Here is a 20092-nt window from a genome sequence, read left to right as displayed (position 1 = left end):
GTAGTTTCTACCTTTTCTTCTTGTTCTTGATAGCCAGTGCCACCTTGTCCTTCCCTGAAATCTCTTCTGTATTAGACGTTCTAAGAAAGGGATTCCTTCCATGGCCTCAGCTCTCCTGCTTCCACCATCCTTTCCCTCTTGTTGAGCTGAGAGAACAAGCTCTCCTGGGAGAAGTCTGTCCTGCCAGGCGATGGCACTCGAATGTTTACATAAAGCAGTCAAGCTGAACCATGTCAGAACATGCCCCACTGGGATTCAGACATGATTTTTAAATGACCCCATCTTCATCTTCCATTACTCTGCTGAAGTGTGGCTATGCAGCATGCCTTTCATGGTAGCCTCATCAGGTTGCTCAAGTCTCTGACTTTGCACACACCTGTGTGTTGTATGGTTGACTCTTTGGTAGAACAGGGCACCACCAATAATCTGGAGCCCAGAGAGCTGATTTTTATAACCTCTAGCTGGAAGTGGTTACCCTTTTTAACTTCTTGCTGTTAGCTTGGGCTCCAAGCAGAGCTCCGTGGTGCCATCCTGCAGCTCCCCAGCTGAGTGGCCCTGCCCTGGGGAGCACAGCGCTGCCAGGGCGGGCACAGGCAATTGCACCATTTGCAGTGCTGTCCTCATTTACCATATACCACTTGGCCAGTGTTTATACGAAGTTCTGCTCTTGGCATTACCAGAATGGCATTTTGTTTATCATGGCACTTAAGTACCTTCTTGGTATACAGCTGTGTCTGAATGTAGGGAGTTGTGCAGCACAGCGATAAGACACACTCTCCTCGGAGAGCTTTTGTGGAGACACTTACAATGTTGACCACCCTTTTGTCTCGTTGGCATTCTCTTCCTCCATATTCCCATGTCATGTTGCCCGAACTTTGTGTTTCGCAATGCATTTCCTTTTGCTTTGTATCAGGGTTATTTCTGGGTCTGTGTCTCTTATACTGTGGTTTCCTTCAGGATGGAGCTTGTATCTGTACTTTCAGCATGAATGTAGGTGTCTGGAAAATGGTTGGTGCATAACAAATATGTATTCAGTGAGACAGGACTTGACAGTGTCTTGGATGTTGCATGTCATCTCCCTCCTGCTCAGAGCGTTTTGATTCTCTTAATGTCCCAAGTGTGGTCCTTGAAACGAGCTACTTAGTTTGTATTTGTCCGACTAGCTATTGTACTTCTGTGTGCGAACCCAATAAATAAACCAAGAATATGCTTATAAGGCATGCAGACTCATCCTCGGTGGCTGTCAGTTCAGCAGAACAAATTAATTAGTTGAAATTATCTTTCTTGGTACCAAAGAAAACCCAGCCTCTCCCTAGTAAATATGCTTTGCTGGTTATAGGATAATAATCCTGACTGTGGTGGTGCCAACACCTCCCTTCAGCCATCTGGAGCAGTGTCCATGCATGGTGATGCCTCATCAGCTCCCGTCCCTGTGTCCCTCCTGGTCTTTATCTCCTGTCCCCTGTCCTTGCCTCTGTAATAGGAGGACGAGGACGTACGTTGCTCTCTTCCCATTTCCCCTCCCTAACAGTTCTTAGTTTCATAATGTGGTTTGCTCTTTTACATCTCTTAGTATTAAAACTTATATATTGGATTTTTAAATAAAGAAAAGAGTAAGAAAACAAATGGCTTCCCACGCATAATAATAAATGGCTTCCCACACAGATAATAAATCCCTATTGGTGGTATGAGGAAGTAATATATACATATGGTTCAAAGCTTAAAAAAACAAAAACTGTATATGATGTTAAACCTCCTTTTCCTTGTCCATCCACTCTCCAAGTGCCTCTACCCAGTGTTAATTACTAGTTAACATTTGCTTGTATATTTTTTTAATAAAAAATGGTTTTTATTTTTATTATTTTGAGACAGAGTCTCATTCTGTTATCCAGGCAAGGTTTGCAGTGGCATCACCATAATTCACTGCAGCCTCTAGCTCCTGGGTTCAAGCAATCCTCCTGCCACAGCCTCCCAAGTAGCTGGGACTACAAGTGTGTACCACCATGCCCAACTAATTTTTCTAATTTTTTTTTTTTTTTTTTTTTTGTAGAGGTAGGGCCTCACTATGTTGCCCAGGCTGGTCTTGAACTCCTGGCCTCAAGTGATCTTCCCACCTTGGCCTCCCAAAGTGCTGGGACTACAGGCATAAGCCACTGTGGCTACCCAAAAATATGTTTTAAATAAGATATACATCAGCCTAGAATAGTCGAAATGGCGATATATAAATATGTGTGTGTGTGTTTGTATTTATATTTATATAGAAGAGTCCCAAGAAAACTGCTCTGAACCTATCTTTTATCACTTAATATATCTTAGAGATCTCTCCATAAGCTTCATCCTGCAACCACCTTGCAAAAAAATCTACCTTATCCTTTCTAACTGTTTCATAGTAGTACATTGAGTGGATGTTCTGTTATGCCAGTTCCTTATTGGTAGACATTGATATTTTCCCCTGAACTTTTATAGTTTTAATAACTGTGAATATCCATATACATATATCTTTGACCACTTTTGCCAAGGATGTGTACATTTTCACAGTTATTGTTAAATTGTCCTCCAAAACCAAAATTAGTTTGCAGTAATTTAGACACTGTACCAGAGTGTGTGAATGTACCTGATTCTGTCAAATTTTTCTGATCTGTGCCAATTAAGATACAAAAAAAGTTTTATCTCACTGTTTTGATTCATATTTCTTTGCCTATGGGTAAAGATGACCATTTTTAATTTGCAGGCAAGCTGTAGTTTATCTGCCAACTGCTTGTTCTATCCTTTGTCTCTTTTTTTCTTTGTTGCTTTTTCCTTATTGGTTTATAAGAGGTCTTTAGCCATTTCCCCAGGTCTTCCCTGAGCCTCAACCTAAAATAGTCATTGAGCCAATGAATCTCATATCACTGTGTGTCTTAATCCTCTGCATAGGATTAAGACAGGATATTTTTCTCACTTGTTTATGGACTTCCTTTCTCTAGAACATAAACTCTAAAGGAGCAAGGGTCTCAACTGTCTTGTTCACCATTGTGGTTCTATCATGTAGATCCAAGCCTGGCTCATATTAGGCACTCAGATATTTGTTGAATGAATGAATGAAAGAAAATTGAGGCCAGGTGTGGCTCACACCTCGTAGTCCTAGCACTTTGGGAGGCCAAGGCAGGAGATGGCTTGAGGCCAGCCTGAGCAATATAGCGAGCTCCTGTCTCTACAAAAAATTAGCCAGGTGTAGTGGTGGGCACCTTTAGTCTCAGCTACTTGGTAGGCTGAGGCAGGATGATTGCTTGAGCCCAGGAGTCTGAGGTTGTAGTGAGCTATGATGGCCCCATTACACTCTCGCCCAGGCAACAGAATAAGACCCTGTCTCAAACAAGAAAAAAAAAAAAAAAGAAAGAAAGAAAAGAAAAAAAATAGCTTATGTCTATCATAAATATTTATTAGCAGTTTGTTTTTTGATTTTGTTTATGGTATTTTTTTCCAAATGGAAGCTTTGAGTTTTTAATGCTGCCAAGTTTATCAGTCTTCTTCCCTTTTATGATTTTTGGGCTTCCTTCACTACAAGTTTATAAATAAATGTACCCATGCCTCATTTAAAAAACCTTCTAGTTACATCTTTTAGATTCAAATCTCAGTCTTCTATAAAATTTATTTTTATTAAAAAAGTGAAGGATCTAGTTTTGATTTTTCTCACAGTAGCTGGCTAGTCTGCCATTATTCATTGAACTATTATATCTCTGCTGCATTGGTTTAGCATAGAAACTTTATGATAAGCTACATTTCCATATGTTCCAGGTCTCTTCTTAGATTCAATGAAATTGTTTTAATTGCTATAGTTTTATGGTATGTCTTAATATTTGGGAGAGCTGGTTCTTTCTTATTTTGAGAGGGGTGGGGATCATGATTTGCTTATTTCTTTTTTCCAGGTAAGTTTCAGGATGATATAGTCAAGTCTGAAAAAAGTATCTTAAAAATTATTTTAAAGTAATTGTAATATGCATATAAATACATAATATTTTTAGTTTTTTCTTTCTTGCTCTTTGTGTCATACTCTAGAACTAATGATAGTTTAGTTTGTTCAGAGTTCATGGTATTAAACTCAGAATGGGCTGGATACCAGAAATTGCTCCTTGGAGAAATGAATTAATGAATGTGAAAAGAATTAGCATCTTTTGGCAAGAAGGATTTAGATTTGAGCTTAGGGATGCTCTGCTAAAACTTTTGAGTGTGAATGGGTTCTGTCATTCTGGAAGTAGCTTTACATACTTGAGTATAATGAAGTTACCCTGAATTCTAACTGCTTATGTTGAATACATCCTGTGAAAATGAGTAGAGAAAAGAAAACCTAAGCCCCCATGTTTTGCTACTAATGAGCTGTTTATTTCTTGATAAATTACTTAAACTGTGTCTCAGATCCCCTGTTTCCTCATCTGTAAGACAAGGATAACATGTAGCTCATTCATTCATCAAACAATACTTTGTTTTCCTGCCTGCCTTTGGAATTGTTGTGAAGATCAGGTAACACAATTCTTGTGAAATTTCTATTTGAAAATGTTAAGGTCTTCTGGTTAAACATTGCACTTTAAAAAACATTTCATTTGCTTTTGCCCAGTTCCTCTTTCCCCATATCCCACTAAAAGGACACTACAGAATTTTTGTTGTTGTTGTTAAAGGCATAAGCCAGCAAGTACAAAAGAACAGGCCAGGAGGCTGCAGAAAAGACAAGACATTAGCAAAAATTTTGAAGCTGGGAGGTAGGTGGTCAGTGGGAACTGACTTAGTGGAACAGGAAAAGCCAGCACTCATTTTCAAGAAGCAGTAAGACACAAGTTAGTTAAAGTTCAGGAATTGGAGACACCTGGCACCTCTGAAGGCTAGGGCTGAAAACAGGAGGATGAATCAGAAGCCAAAATGAAGACCTGTGAAATTTCTAGATCTCTCTCCCAGCACACTGAATGTTTTTTATAAAAGAAAAGTTGCAAGAATGAGGATGGGAGGTGTACCTCAAAGGGAGGTTGAGATTGGGATGAAGGTAGTAATAGAAACATAGATCTTTTTCTATTGCATGAAGCCAAAAGATTATATGATTTTTTTAAAAACTAAGAAATTGGAGAATATTCATGCTATGAAGAAGGAGATAATTAACAAATGAAACTACACATGGAATTCAAAGTAATTGTGAAAGGACAGGAGATTCTTTTATTTTAGTATAAGCTTTGGTAGTACTAATAAGTAGTACCGACATTTGGTAGACTATTAAAATCATATACATATATTACAGTGATAAAAATTAAAATGAAGTAATTAGGGTTACATAATGTGCTTTAGGGATGTATGAGCAATACATTTGGAATATTGCAGCACAAAAAAGTCTTTTTATTTTGGGGACTGTGGAATATTGGATGGCCTTTAAATAAAGTTAAAAACATAAAATGTCAACCTGAACTTTGAGTTTATTTTGTACTTTTCATCAAGGAAGTTTGGGAGTTAAAATAAAAACCACCACCGTTCAATGGTACGTGTTGATTGAGATTTGACAGTATTTTCCCTACCAGAAAAATCTCTCTAACTCAGGCACTGATATGTGATTCGGGCCTAATATATATATATATATTTGTCTTTGAAATGGGACTAAAGTTCAGTCTGCCTCAAGGTATAGGTATTAATAGTTGGATATTAGAAAAATCCTGGAACCCAGTTCTTTGGTGTAACTAAGCATAGTACTAAGTCTAGAAGTTATGTTACCTCTTCCCATAAGACAGCATGTTGGAAGCTAAAGATTTAGTTATAGTAATGTGATCAATTTGAAGCAAAATATCTCTTCCAGTGAGCCCAGAGTTCTGCTAGTATAGAAGTAACTAATTAATAATGGGTGAGTGCTTATTCTCCAGAATGGAGAATGTTTTACTAACAAAATTGCACTACACAATTGATTCCAACATTTATTTGTAAGTTTCTATGAATTTGTTAGGGAAGAAATACTAGAGAAATACCAAGTGATAGTATTGTGTGAAATTCCCAAAGGAAATAATTTAATTTGTTTTTCTTTGTAAGACACAAATGAGTTTGATTCACACTATATTTTCCTATTTGTTTGTTGTACTTGTTGGTTTGATATCTTAACCACACGCTGGCTTTTTAATCTAACAACTTTATGCTCACACAGCTATTCTAAGCCACAATTGACTAAGCCACAGTTATTTTTGCTACCTACTTATATAAGAAAATAATTTCACTTCCAAATAATACTTAAGTAAAAGTTTCAAAACTGAAATATTGCACCAGCTAAGATTAAATATGTAGTTGATTTGGGTGTCTTCTATACTAGTGGTCCCCAAACTTTTGGGTACCAGGGACTGGTTCCATGGAAGACAATTTTTCCACGGACTGGGGTGGGAGAAGCTGGAGCTCAGGCGGTGATGCCAGTGATGGGGAGCAGCTGTAAATAGAGATGAGTCTTTGCTCACTTGCCTGCCGCTCACCTCCTGATGTGGGGCCTGGTTCCTAACAGTTCCTTACAGGCCACGGACCAGTACTGGCATGTGGGGTACAGGTACATGGAGACTGAAGTTCTCCATGCAACTCCATGCAGTATGCAACTGTATTAATTGAAACCATATTTTAAAACTTTTATTGTTCCTAGAGTGAATTACTGCAACTTAAGCGGCAGCAGCAAGAGGAAGACCATGCCAAAATCCACCAAACTGAACACAGGAGGTATAACTGGCTAATAAAATAACCATTCTTGGTTAAATCAATTACCTGTTAATATAAAGCTTTTGCAGTGTTTTAGGAAAGCACTAGAGTAATGATATTTAGTATGGTTTTGGAATCTATATTACCTCTGAATGTTTGTTATTGGGGTGATGTGTGTATGAGGCATGCCAAGTACTACATATATTTGTATACACAATATGTACATGTGCGTACAATATCCAATTTTCATGGAAATTATAAACTCACATTAAAAAACTGAATCATGCTCTCAACCTGTGTGCTTATTTAGGTTATATTTAATTTGCCTTCCATGGGACAAAGCCTCATAATTTGAAATGATGGTTTACCATTAGAGATTATTCTAGGATAATTGGTATAGATGGTCAGTTTACCTATAGTTGAGTACAAAAGCTCATTAAAGTTATTTTATTATTGACTAATATGTTAGAGCAAAAAATCTTAAAATAGAACCATTAAGTAATTTTTTAAAATACTGTAAATACTATCCATCTTAATCCTAATATCAGACTTCAGAGCACATGATAAACTATCATGGTGACATTGGGACCGTGCTCATAACCACCATATGTCATTATTATGCTAGGATTTACCTGGGGGCACTTGGGTTACTGGAGTTTGCTGAGGATATACATTAGTATCTTAGAGAGGAATTTAAGGGTTTTCATTATTTAAAGGAGCAAATTCTTTTGAAAGTGAAAGGCTTCTCTTATGTATTTAACCTTCCTGCTATCACTAATGTGCATTTTTAAGTTGTGTTGGTTTCATTTTCTAAATGAGAGACTTTAAAATGTGTTCACTGGAAGCTAACAGTTCAGATGGTGCCACTAACTGTGGGTGGGTGCTCAGATTCTTTTCCCTGGACTATGTTGCCCCCATAGTCCAGTCAAAATTATTTTAAAATATCAAATATGAATTTCTTTGTCTCTCACTTAAGGAAACAGCAAAACTCTCTTTTATTAGGCAATTTTGTTGAGTAACGTGGGGTAGGGATTCCACCTATTTATCATAGAGTAGGTCATAAATTAATTTAGTCCTTTTTTTTAAATTTTTTAATTATTTAGTCCTTTTTAATTGTTTTTCTTGTTATTTTCTCTTCAAAAAAGGCTTTCTGTTAAAAAAAACTTGATTAAATATATACAACTATTATGTACCCATACTTAAAAATGTAAAATGAAAAAAACTTGTAATTTATTTAATATATAACACTGGTTGTTAGTAGTAGCCAGTCATTTCTTTGGATTTATGAGGATTAATTGAATTGTAAGGCTGTAAGTGCTTTAAAGATAGTGATGTGTCACATTAATAGGCCCCGTTGCTAAGAAGTTAATCTGTGATGGGCACCACTGATGAGTTGATTAAGAAAATGGTTTATATATACCATGGGGTACTACTCAGTGATAAGAAAGAATGAAATAATGGCTTTTGCAGCAACTTGGATGGAACTAGAGGCCATTATTCTAAGTGAAGTCACTCAAGACAGAAAAATAAATGCTGCATGTCCTCACTTATAAGTGGGAGCTGAACTATTTCAAGAGTATACAGAATGGTATAATGGGTATTGGAGACTCAGAAGGAGGGAGCATGTGAAGGAGGGGATAAAGGATGAAACATAACTTATGGGGTATAATGTACACTACTTGAGTGGTGGGCAAACCAAAAGCCCAGACCCCCCTACCCATTATACACTATATACATGTGATGGAATTCAAATTATACCCCTAAATGTATTTTAAAAAAGAAATTAATTTTTGATGGGCACCCAGGAAGTTAATTGATTAGAGGTGGAAAAGATGTTTTTTTGTTTTATTTTGTTATAGAACTTTTGGCCCTCATTCTTTTAAGTTTATTTCCATACTTCTAACTACCTAAATATTGTCGGAGCTGTTTATTTTCTACACTTTTTCTCTACTAGTTTTAGTTAAATGTAGAGCCAAATTTAATCCAAGAGGAACTTTCTCTGGATAATAAACTCAGTAATCAGTTTTGAAATAACTGATCAAATCTTTCAATACACATTTTATGTTCTTAATTTTTGAAAAGCACCTACAATTACATTGTCTTTAAAGTTTACAATGAGCTTTCCTAGGTTATCATACGGGAATACTCATTTAGTAAGCTCTTAATGAATTAAAAACATATGCCCATTTTTACTCAAGGCAACAACACAAACTATGTGTATAGTATGTGTGTGTATGGAAGACCTAAGTTAGGTTTTCTCCAGGGGCATAATTTTATTAGAGTCCGAAGGGCAATGTGCTTTCTACTATTTAGAAGTTCACATAGCAGAAAACTCAATCCCCCAGTGTTATAATAGAGAGCTTGTGGGATTCCTCACAAGCTTTTTAATGAACCCTATAATGAGCTTGAGTGCACCTGAACCTGACCCCCTGTAACTATTTGGGTAAGAGAAGACAAGTAGAAACTCTGGAGAGGAAAAGACAGAGCATGGAGGTCAAGGACTTGAAAGGATCTGGGCCACGAGGTGAAAACTATAATGAACTGAATTGATTTATTCAAACATGAACCATCGCTAAATAATAGTGTTTATCCAAATCAACCCTCAATAGAAAACCTAAATTGCAAGTATGACAGGAATAAAATGTATGTGCTTTCTAAAACTAGCAAACAAAAATATAAACTGGTACTTTTCCCTCCAATATGAATTTGTGATAGGAGTTGAAAGAAGCAATCTTTTTTCCCACCCATTATTTCTGGTTGATCCATACTGCAGTGGACATAGGTCAGTTGAGGACACTCCTAAAGTTCTAAGGAGAGCTCAACCACTCTGATATCCTCTTAGTAACAGATGCTTAGAGGTGAGTCGCATTACTTTCTGTCTTCATGACAAGCCACGGGTCTTCGAAGTGTTTGAATGAATCAATTAGCAGTGAGCTGCCTTGCATGCAGCAGTCACCACCGATGGAGTTTTCGGGTTTTCACGGTGCAGCTGCTGTCACAGCAGGCGGGGTGGGTACCACGCTCCAGGAAGATTCATTCATTCAGTAATTACGTTATCAAGGCATGCTCTGTGAAGGCTTTGTGCTAGGCACTGGGAATAGGGATAAACAAGGCAGAAGACGTCCCCAACCACGACTATGGAAATTACAGTCTAGAGGAGAGAAATAAAAGTCAACAATTAGAAAGCAAGCTTATTTCAGATGGTGATACTGTGAAGACCCTATTGCAAGGCGAAGGTAGGGGAGCAATTGGAGGAGACAGTTGACTAAGGAAGGTTTCACTGAAGCAGTGACATCAGAGAACAAGGAAGATCCAGCCACACACAGACTGGGGGGCAGATGCATGTGCTTAGGTGTTTCCTATTGTCAGGGGCAGGAATAAGTGCAAAGGCTCTAACGTGGGAATGGAGCTCAGACTCGAGTCCCAACTGACTGGATTATATTAACAGTAGGTGCAGAAAAGAATACTATGCAATGAGACAGGAAAGGCAGATAGAATGAGACAATACACAATTTTGGAAGCCAATGATTTGATTCTAAGACCAATGGGAAGTCACTGGAGGGTTTTAAGCAAAAGAAGGCATGATCTCTTTTATAATTTAATAAGGCTGTTTTCTAGAGAATGGATTACAGGGGGTGGGAGTGAAAGGTGATAGTGATTTGCACTAGCCTGGTGTCCATGGAAAGAAAGGTGTGAATTCAGGATGTGTTTAGTAGGTAGAGCAAACAAGGCTTCTAGTGGCTTTGGAAATTCCAGAGAGAAAAGATGGGGGCAGATTGGGGTCAGTCTCCTCTTCCTTAATGGCCAGGTCTCCGGCTTAGTAATATACCATTCCATCTGCATGCTGAGAGATTTACAAAAGGTGACAAACATCGAGCTCAGCAGTGAACCAGGCTGAGCAGAATGTGGCACTTGGGTAGATTTTTGTAGTAGCTGCAGCATAACCACTGCTTGATGGGACCTGAAGCTGTTGAGAAACAGCAACTGAGCTGACACGTGGTTAGCATCTTAGCTAGCACTGAGCAAGTACAGACAGAACAACCTCCAGCCTTGACTTTGCTACCCAGACCTTATTTTCCCCAGAGTTCCCAAATCTCTTGCAGTCACTGACTTGTAGCCACTCACCATGACTGTCCTCTGCAATCTTCATGGCTGACAAGGAGGCGAATGTGACTGGTTGCCACCTTCCCTTGCATCCTCAAATGTGTATTGGGTGCCCGCTATGCACCAGGCACTGCGTTTCTGACTCCAAGAAGCTTATATTCTTATTTCCTTGGTTCCTAAATAACGTGTTGATATCACAGAGTTCTTATTAATGCTGTTTCTCTAGCTTCCAAGTCCCTGACTCCATATGTGGGCAACTAAGAGCATGACCTTGCTATGGTAATATTTACACAGAAAAGTCCATAAAACAAACAATTAGCATGACTAATTATAAAGTGAACAACCACTTCTACTTTTCACTTCTGGGGTTTACTTTAGCAAGACTAGCAGTGGGGTGCAGGGTATATGGACAGGACATCTGTCTTGCAACAATACTGCCACAGAGCTATTTTTGGTGGTTCTTTCCTGTCCTCTTAGGCTCATATCTGACATGGCCCTGATACATACAGTCACTCAAGTGACCAAGGGTCTTGCTGAACTGCTGTAAGATGTGCGTGTGAAACTTTTTAATTTTTTTTTTGGAGACAGAGTCTTGCTCTGTTTCCCAGGCTAGAGTGCTGTGGCGTCAGCCTAGCTCACAGCAACCTCACACTCCTGGGCTCAAGCGATCCTCCTGCCTCAGCCTCCCAAGTAGCTGGGACTACCAGCATGCGCCACCATGCCCAGCTAATTTTTTCTATATATTTTTAGCTGTCCAGCTAATTTCTTTCTATTTTTAGTAGAGACAGGGTCTCACTCTTGCTCAGGCTGGTTTTGAACTCCTGACCTTGAGCGATCCACCCACCTCAGCCTCCCAGAGTGCTAGGATTGCAAACATGAGACACTGCGCCCGGCCATGAAACTCTGCAGTTAAGAATTTGTGCCCCCTTTGACCTGAGCCAAGACTGGCACCAGCTCCAGTAGTGAGCTATTAACGGCATGTCATGTGGTTAATGGGAAAAGAAGTTTCTGTAGATTTCTTCTAAGCTGAAGGGGGGACGCAATCCCCACAGCCAGTTCATGCAGCACATTAGGTTCTCAAAAAATCTCTTAGCCCTGCAGCAAGCTTTCTACTTACACACATTTTTCATTGTTTTAAAGGGTAAATAATGCTTTTCTGGACCGACTCCAAGGCAAAAGTCAGCCAGGTGGCCTGGAGCAGCCCGGAGGCTATTGGAATATGAATAGCGGCAACAGCTGGGTGAGTTTTTTCTTCTCTCTTAAAAAAAATCATCTTTCAAAGTTGAAGAATAAAAACAATGAGAATTTTAAATACATGTCGTGGCCTTCTCCTCAGATATTATTATTACTTTTTTTTTTTTCGGTGTGCTGTTCAGCTGTGTGATGGGCAGTCAGCCAGGGTGATTACTGTAAATTCTACCATCACTTCTGAGAGAGGGAGAAAGTCCTGATTTCAGCTCTGACCAATCACAGTAAAAAATGACACCTGCCCTTTGTTCTTGGCATGATTGCTGGACTGTAAGACTTTCTATCACTCCTTGCCCAGGCCTACAACAAAAACAAATGAACATCATTTTTTTTTTTTCCTTCAGGAAGCTCTTAAGTGAAATATGGTTACAAAAATAATAAGCATTCTCTAATAATATATTCTTTCAGTGAAACTAGCACATCAAAGAAACTAGTAGTTAATTTTTCACTACAAAATGATTTTTAAAAAGCCCTACAGCTAAAGGCACTTTTTAAAAATGAAATGTCCTTCCATATTTCTGTGAAGAAAACCTGGCAACTGGTATTATGTGTTTCCTATATTTTGTGTACACAATATATTATTGAACCAGCACCGAAGCTTTGGAATGTATATGATTGTGAGGTTTACAGTGTGTACAGAATCAAAACTAAGTACAGTAGGTTTTATTGAAGCTCAAGTGTATATGTCCCCTCCCTCTATATATGTATGTTATATATATATATATATATATATATATATATATATATATATATATATATATATATATACACACACACACACACACGTCTCAGATAGAAATCTTTAAACTGGTAAAAATACAAAGTAGTCAAGTCTGGGGCCAGGTGTGGTGGCTCACACCTGTTATCCCAGTACTTTGGAAGGTCAAGGTAGGAGGATTGTTTGAGGCCAGGAGTTCAAGACCAACCTGGGCAATATAGCAAGACCCCGTCTCGACAAAAAAATTAAAAAATATTAGCTGGACATGGTGGTATGCTCCTGTAGTCCCAGCTACTTAGGAGCCTGAGACAGGAGAGTTGCTTGAGCCCAGGAGTTCAAGGCTGCAGTGAGCTCTCATTGCACTACTGCTTTGCAGACTAGGTGACAGAGCAAGACCCTGTCTCTAAAAAAAGAAAACGAATAAATGAAATAAATAATCAATGCTTGCTGACCTCAAAACTCTAGAGAAGATCTCCTTTAATAAATATTTGAGGGACAAAAGATCATTTTTGAGGAACTAATCTGTTAGAAATCTTATATACAGGTTTCCTCGAAAGACATCTAGTAGTTAAAATTGGCAAATAGATTTTATAAATGTATTGGCAAATAGATTTTATAAATGTATACATATTTAAGACAACTGAACATAGCAAATTTGCAGAGGCGGCTTCCTGGATGTGTCTATTTAACCACTCTTTTATTTCCCTATGGCATTCAGAATAGGAACAACATGGAAGAGAGAGAGAAAAAATAATTGAAACACAGTCTCTTTGCACTGTGTGATATAATACGCACATTATTGACTTATGACTTATTCATACGAATATGTGAGTAGAAGTCACGTGGAAAATGGAACCTTGTGAGCTGAAGATGTTATCCAAGTTCATATAACGTAGTTGTGAAATGTGACTGGAATTTAGATTTTGGCCAGGACTTTGGAAGCTCACTATACATTTGTCATTTCTCCTCTATGCAACAGCTCCTACAATTTAGAAAGTACTGAGAAAAATGCCTGGGATGAGGGAAATATTGAGGGAAGAGGGTAAATGGATACTGGGCAGGCTAAGGAAACGAGGAGTTGGCAGCCTGGCTCACCAGTGACTATTGGTAGGCCTTACTGAGCTATGAACTCTGCTTAGACCCTCAGATAAAAGAGAGAGGACCATGGTTTTCTCCTGGGGTAAATAGTGAGGTTGATTGGCTGAAGCTTCCTCAGTAGGGTAGGCGCACCCGAATCCAAAAGTGGCTGTTGGTGCTACCCTTACTGGAAAGAAACAATGACAGAAAGGTGAGAACTTCTCAAGCTCCCACCTCCACTTCTCTATGCCTGCTTTTCCTTACGATTCTGTCTCTTCCACCTCCTGAGGACCTTTGTTCTGATAATATTCTCCCTTCTCTTTGCTATTGCTGAATGGTCCATCTCAACTAGAATGTAAATAAATGAGCATACGATATAAACAGATATAAATTCCATTGATACCACCTTTCCCTCTTGCTTCTGCCCTGTTTCTTTGTTCCCCTTTACAGCAAAACTTCAAGAGGTATCTATCCTTACTGTCTTTACTTTCTTTAGTTTGTTTTTTTCTTAAACCTGCTCTAATAAGATTTTAGGCTCTATCAGTCTAAAAAAAAAAAAACCGCTCTTTTCATGATCACTGACAATGTCCATGTTGCAAAATCCAGTGATTATTTCTCAGTCTTTATCTTTTGATTTATCAGCATCATTTGTCATGGTGAATCACTCCTCTTCTTTGAAACTATTTTCTTACTTGGCTTCTGGGACACTGTACTCTCCTGGATTTCAATGTGCCTTAGTGGCCACTCCCTTTCATTCTCCTCTGCTGAATTCCCTGCACTGCCTGTCATCCTCTTAGCGCTGGAGTGCCTCGGGCATCTACCTTGGACCACTTCCTGAACTTTATGTTCACCTAATACCTTGGTGGCCTCATTCATTCTTATGAAATTAAATACCATCTATATGCTTATTACTCCCAAGTTTCTATTTCCAGCCTAGACTTCTTCCTGCCAACACCAGACTTGCATATCCAGCTGTCTACTCAGCATCTCTACTTGGATGTGTGATAGACATTTCAGTAACCTTTGATCCCCTTTACTCCAATGCTGTAGCTGCACTTTTTCCTATTTCTATAATGGTGCGACCCCTCTCTCATACCCTCCACAGCTTATCCATCATCAAACCCTCTCAACTCTTCATTCCAAATTTATCCAACCCAACAGCTTCTCACCAACTCCACCACCACTGTCCTGCTTCCAGCCTTGATGAGTGCTCACCCAGGTGCCTGCAGCAGCCTCCTGGAAGGCTTCTTTCCACACTTACTCACCTGGAGTGTATTCTCAATGTGAGAGTGATGGAAGTCAGATCCTGTCTCTATTTAAAACCCTCCAGTGGCTCTCCATCACTCCCCCAGTCACTTGGAGTAACAGCCAAAGTCCCTGCAGCAGCCTGCCACGTGCTACATGACCTCAGCCTCTTTGGAGTCCTCTGGCTCCTGCCACTGCCCTCCTTCCTCAGTCCTCTCCAGCTGTACCAGCTGCTGCTTGTTCTTTGAAAACCGGTCACTGCTCGTGTCACCTTAAGGCATTTGCACTAGCTTCTCTCTTTCTACTCTTCTCCAAAATACCCATCTGGCTTGTTCTCCTTCACCTAGTTTATTGGATTCCACTACCTCAGTGAGGGTGCCTTGGGCATCCTAGCTAAGGCTGCTGCTTGGGCCCTTGGGTTGGCTCTTACAATTCCCTTTCTGGGCTCCCTTTCCAAGGCACTCTTCAATTTCTAATATAATTTATTCGTATATTTTGTTGACTTTTTAATCTCTGTCTCTCCCTGTGGTAATATACATTCCATATTTCACAAGAGCAGGGCCTTTTGATTGTTTTGTACACTGATACATCACAAGTGTAAAACAATAATTGCAACTTACTATACATGTAAGGAAACAAGTGAGGCCAGGCTCATGCTTGTAATCCTAGCATTTTGGGAGGCTGAAGCAGGAGGATTGCTTACAACCAGGAATTTGAGACCAGCCTGAGCAAGAGCGAGACCTCATTTCTACAAAAAATAGAAAAGTTAGCCGGGGGTCCTGACGTGCACCTGTAGTCCCAGCTACTTGGGAGGCTGAGGCAGGAGAATCGCTTGAGGCTGCAGTGAGCTGTGAGGACACCACTACTGCACTCTAGCTGGGGCAATAGAGTGAGAACCTGTCTCCAAAAAAAAAAAAAAAAAAAAAGAAAGGAAAACAAATGGTTGTGATTAAACACAACAGAGATTTAGGCCAAATGATTTGACATACTAAAATGTTTAGATGCTGAATTAAAAATCACTGTGAAACATAGTAATTGGTGAAATAAAAATTTGATTTGAAATAATGAGCAAAAAATAGACAATTAAAAGCAACCAAGAAAAAGATAGAACTTCTACAGGTAAACTTTGAAATTAAGAAACTCAATAAATTTATCATAATAAAAGAAATGCAATGAAAAACTAAACCAAAGTACCATTTCTCACCTATTACTTTGCAAAAAACTAAAAGATTGACAATATACACTGTTTGCCAGGCTGTAGGAAAACAAGTAGTTGACATATTATTGGTGAAAGTACAAAGTGATACTCATGCTATCAAGATCAATTTGTTACTGTCCTCCCATAAAACACAGACCAGGGCTAGACATACTACAGGAGAGTTCTATTAAACTCTCAAGGAACAGATTCTTTCAAATGTCTAGAAAGTTTTTCTGGTTAATTAAAAAGAAGGAAGTATTCCCCAAAATGATTAAGCAGGTAAACATGACTTTGAATTAAAATTAAACAAAGACTGTGCAGAAAAAGATACAGATTCACTCTCACTCATGCATATAGATTCAAAAAGTCACAAAATTTTGACAGACTCAATAATGAATTTTTAGAAAGTATAATATATCCTGATCAAATTGGATTCATTCCAGAAACGTAAGCTTGGCTTTTCACAAAACAAAACAAGAAAACTACTGAGATAATTCACCTCATAAATTATGGGAGAAACGCTGTATGATCATTTCAACAGATACAGAAAAAACATTTGACAAATTTCAATACTTATTTGAGGTAGGGACATCTAACAAACTAGAAAGAGAAGAGAAATTCCTTTACCTAACAAAGAGATCAAAACTCTAATAAACATCAAAACATTTTCTTTAAATCAGATATAAGGATTAAAAAGGAAGAAAAAAAAAGCATTTCTAAATCACAGGTGATACAATTATCCACCTAGAAAAACCAAAGGAACTTATATTCAAATTATTAGAATAAATAAGGGCTTGGCAATGTTGGTGGATATAAAACCAATGTATAAAAAGTAACTTTCATTTATACACATTGAGAATAAAGAAAAACCTAATAAAAAGGTCCAACCAAAGCTGTACATGGCTGTTTAAAAAAAGAATTATAAAATGTTGTAGAATGACATTGGGGATGAAATAAATGGAGAGTTTACCCCTAGTCAATGGATAAGCATGAGCTCTCAAATATTTTACAGATTTATATGAATGGTAATCAAAGCAAAAAACCAAGAATAGCCAATTCACTTCTAAAGATAAAGAAGGGGACATAAGTGTTTAACATGTTATACAACTGACACCAGCAGAACCACCCACTTCTGGAATTCTGATGAGTGACAGAAGAGGCAAAATACGTTGCTGGGGGAAACAGACTCTTCAACAAGTGTGCCGTGGGGCCAATTGAGTATCCACCTGAGATTACGCCCCTTCTTAACACCATTCATAAAAAAAAAAAAAAAAAAAATCAGTCCCAGGTGGATTAAAGTTTATAAACAGGAAGACTTTTTTACATTTTAGAAGAAATAAAAAAGAGGCTATTTATAAAAATTGACGAGAAGAATTTTGTATGGCCCAAAGTATAAACTGAAAGGAAATGATAAATATGTGTACATTACATTTTAAAACATCTGGTTGTCAAAGGACACCATATAAAAAAGCCAAAAAGGAAGGCATCAAGCTTTTATTTAGAACATGTTTTGTAAAGTGGACAGAAGCTAATATATAGAATAAATTAAGAATGTGTCATTTGTTTAGAAGTTGGTAGATAAGGACTGAGCTTCCCCAAACAATAAGAAGGGAGAGCTATGCCCACCTCACACATGGGCTTGGAGGAAATATTGGAACCAGTAAAAAAGCTGAAGATAAGAGAAGAAAAGGAGAAAGACAGAAAACATGATGAAAATATGATGACAGCCATGGGAAAAAACAGTTGTTTCTTGAAATGTCATATAAACACTTAAGCACTAGAACCCCCATAACATACATTGGACTGATTGATCTTTATTTTTTTAAACAATTTTTCATTCAAATTAGTCTTCTCATATTGCTTAATATATTTATTCTTCAATAACTTAACATTGCTTTTATATTTTAAAAATGCATTTTGATTTTCTAGAGTCCCCTATTAGTTTTCGTGAAGCATCTAAGGTGGGACACTTAATAAATCACTTGAAATTATATTTTCTCTGATACAGTAGGCAAGACTCTGTGGGATGCTATGGAAACTCTAAACCTATGTCTTCAAGGGCAGTTAAGCATTTGCCATGACCTATGAGGCAACCTGAGATTTTAATTTCCCAGAGTGTTAGAAAACCGCAATAGTCTGTATTCCAAACGTAGCTTGGCCCGCCCAGCATTGCAGAGGCTTGATGGAGATTTCTTGACCTTTGCACGTGGTGGGGATGGGGACTCGTCTGCCTGCCTCCCTACCTCAAGGTCCCCGTAGAAAGTCACCTTCCTGCTGCATAATACAGTGCAACCCTTGCTTGAGACATTTCCATTTAAATTGCTGTGCTCCACATTGTGTTCATCCTGTCCTTGCTGTAACTAAGGAGCTGGGTGACAATAGCCTATCTCCAAGAACACAGCCAGTAAGAAGACATCACTCAACAAACCATCCCGTTATTGACCGAGACCATTTTGTGAATCAAATGCAATGCGACTTGAAAATGAAGTGGTTTCACTGGTACTTTAAATTGTTAACAACAACAACAACGAAAAGGTCATTTTAGCTCAATGCAGTCGAGAGTTTTCCTTGAAGGTACTTCATTTGGGGAGTATAAAGGCTTTGAATTTTATTTTGCTGCTTGTGGTAATTTCTGTTCTCTTTTTCTTCCAGGGTATATGAGAAATATTCACTTCTATTTGGCCTTCACCAACTGACCTTGGAAAACCTCATGAGATGCTTTCCCTTAAAGCGATTTTGTTCAGCCTCACTGTTTTTTACCTTGACTTCAACTGCCTACCCACCCAACTAAGTGGTCGGGGATGGCTGGTTTCTCCCTGTCCATATTTTTGCATGTTTGCCGGAGCTGATTACTGAACTCATATTTAATCTCTACTGCCAGTGAAATGTTACATTATTTTTCTAATTGGTTTTGCCTCTTCTTGGAAGTATAATTAGAGCAATGTTAGCAAGATAGAAAATGAGGGAATTACTTGATGCTTTCAGGTTAGCGAGAGCTGTGGCCGCTACAGGCTCGTCTCTCTTAGCCACTAATTCTTACCTACTTCTCAGATCGGGTTTGGGGAAGCTTTGGGGCCTTTTTGGATTTTAATCTCTATTTTCTTAACCCAGGGCACAAATATGAACAAAAGAAAAAAAATCTTATATACTCTTTTAGGCGAATGTATGAATAAATTTTGTACTGCTTTTATATAAATGAGTCATTTTTAATTTTTAATGAAATTTCTTGGGTTTTTCTTTCTTGGAGAGGGGTCTCATTTTAATATTCTTCTTTCCAGTCCATATAGATCATAATATAGTAATGTAATCACTATTGGATTTTGCATTGGTCTTGATTTGCTTGCTAATATTGTTATCCTGACTTTCAGAGGGGGACAGTTTATTTTCTGAAAGGCCAATGTTTCTATAAAAATCAATTAGACACAAATGTATACATCATAGATGGTTTATAGGTGTTTTAGAAACTGGTCTTTGTTCTATGCACTCTTTTTTTTTCCAATTGGGAATTCAGTTGACTTTCTTAGTCAACTTCTGTTACCTCGAACCAGTTCATAGACCCTATCATACAATAAAATTGATTTTTCTATGCTGTGTAATTGAGTCCCCTCTGTTCCCTCCCCCTCCCACCACATTACGTAGGGAAAGCATTGCATTCAATCTTAGAATAAGGGTTACAGGAACAAATCATTTTTGCCGCCGAACAACTAATTAATACTTGGCAGCAGAAAGGGATCTTCTGTGTTGCTAATTGCTCTGCTGAAATTAACTCTCCAAATCTCTGTATTCAGAGAAACATTGGGATTTGAAATTCTTGGACCAAGACA

The 20092-nt window shown here is 38.3% G+C and overlaps 1 protein-coding gene across 1 annotated transcript in view; it reads left to right on the top strand.

The window, feature by feature from the left end:
* Positions 1 to 19854, top strand: part of EPSTI1 (epithelial stromal interaction 1) — a 98585-nt gene extending 78731 nt beyond the window's left edge. Inside the window, exons 9-11 of the mRNA XM_012761026.2 lie at positions 6626 to 6699; positions 11923 to 12022; positions 18921 to 19854. Coding sequence (XP_012616480.1) covers positions 6626 to 6699; positions 11923 to 12022; positions 18921 to 18929 — 183 coding nt within the window. The 3' untranslated portion in view covers positions 18930 to 19854. The remainder of the gene's footprint in view (positions 1 to 6625; positions 6700 to 11922; positions 12023 to 18920) is intronic.
* Positions 19855 to 20092: the final 238 nt, after the last annotated feature.

The sequence above is a fragment of the Microcebus murinus genome, chromosome 13 (assembly GCF_040939455.1).
Source record: "Microcebus murinus isolate Inina chromosome 13, M.murinus_Inina_mat1.0, whole genome shotgun sequence".
Classification (NCBI taxonomy): domain Eukaryota; kingdom Metazoa; phylum Chordata; class Mammalia; order Primates; family Cheirogaleidae; genus Microcebus; species Microcebus murinus.
The sequence above is the reverse complement of the archived record's forward strand: the minus strand, read 5'-3'. Positions and strand labels throughout refer to the sequence as shown.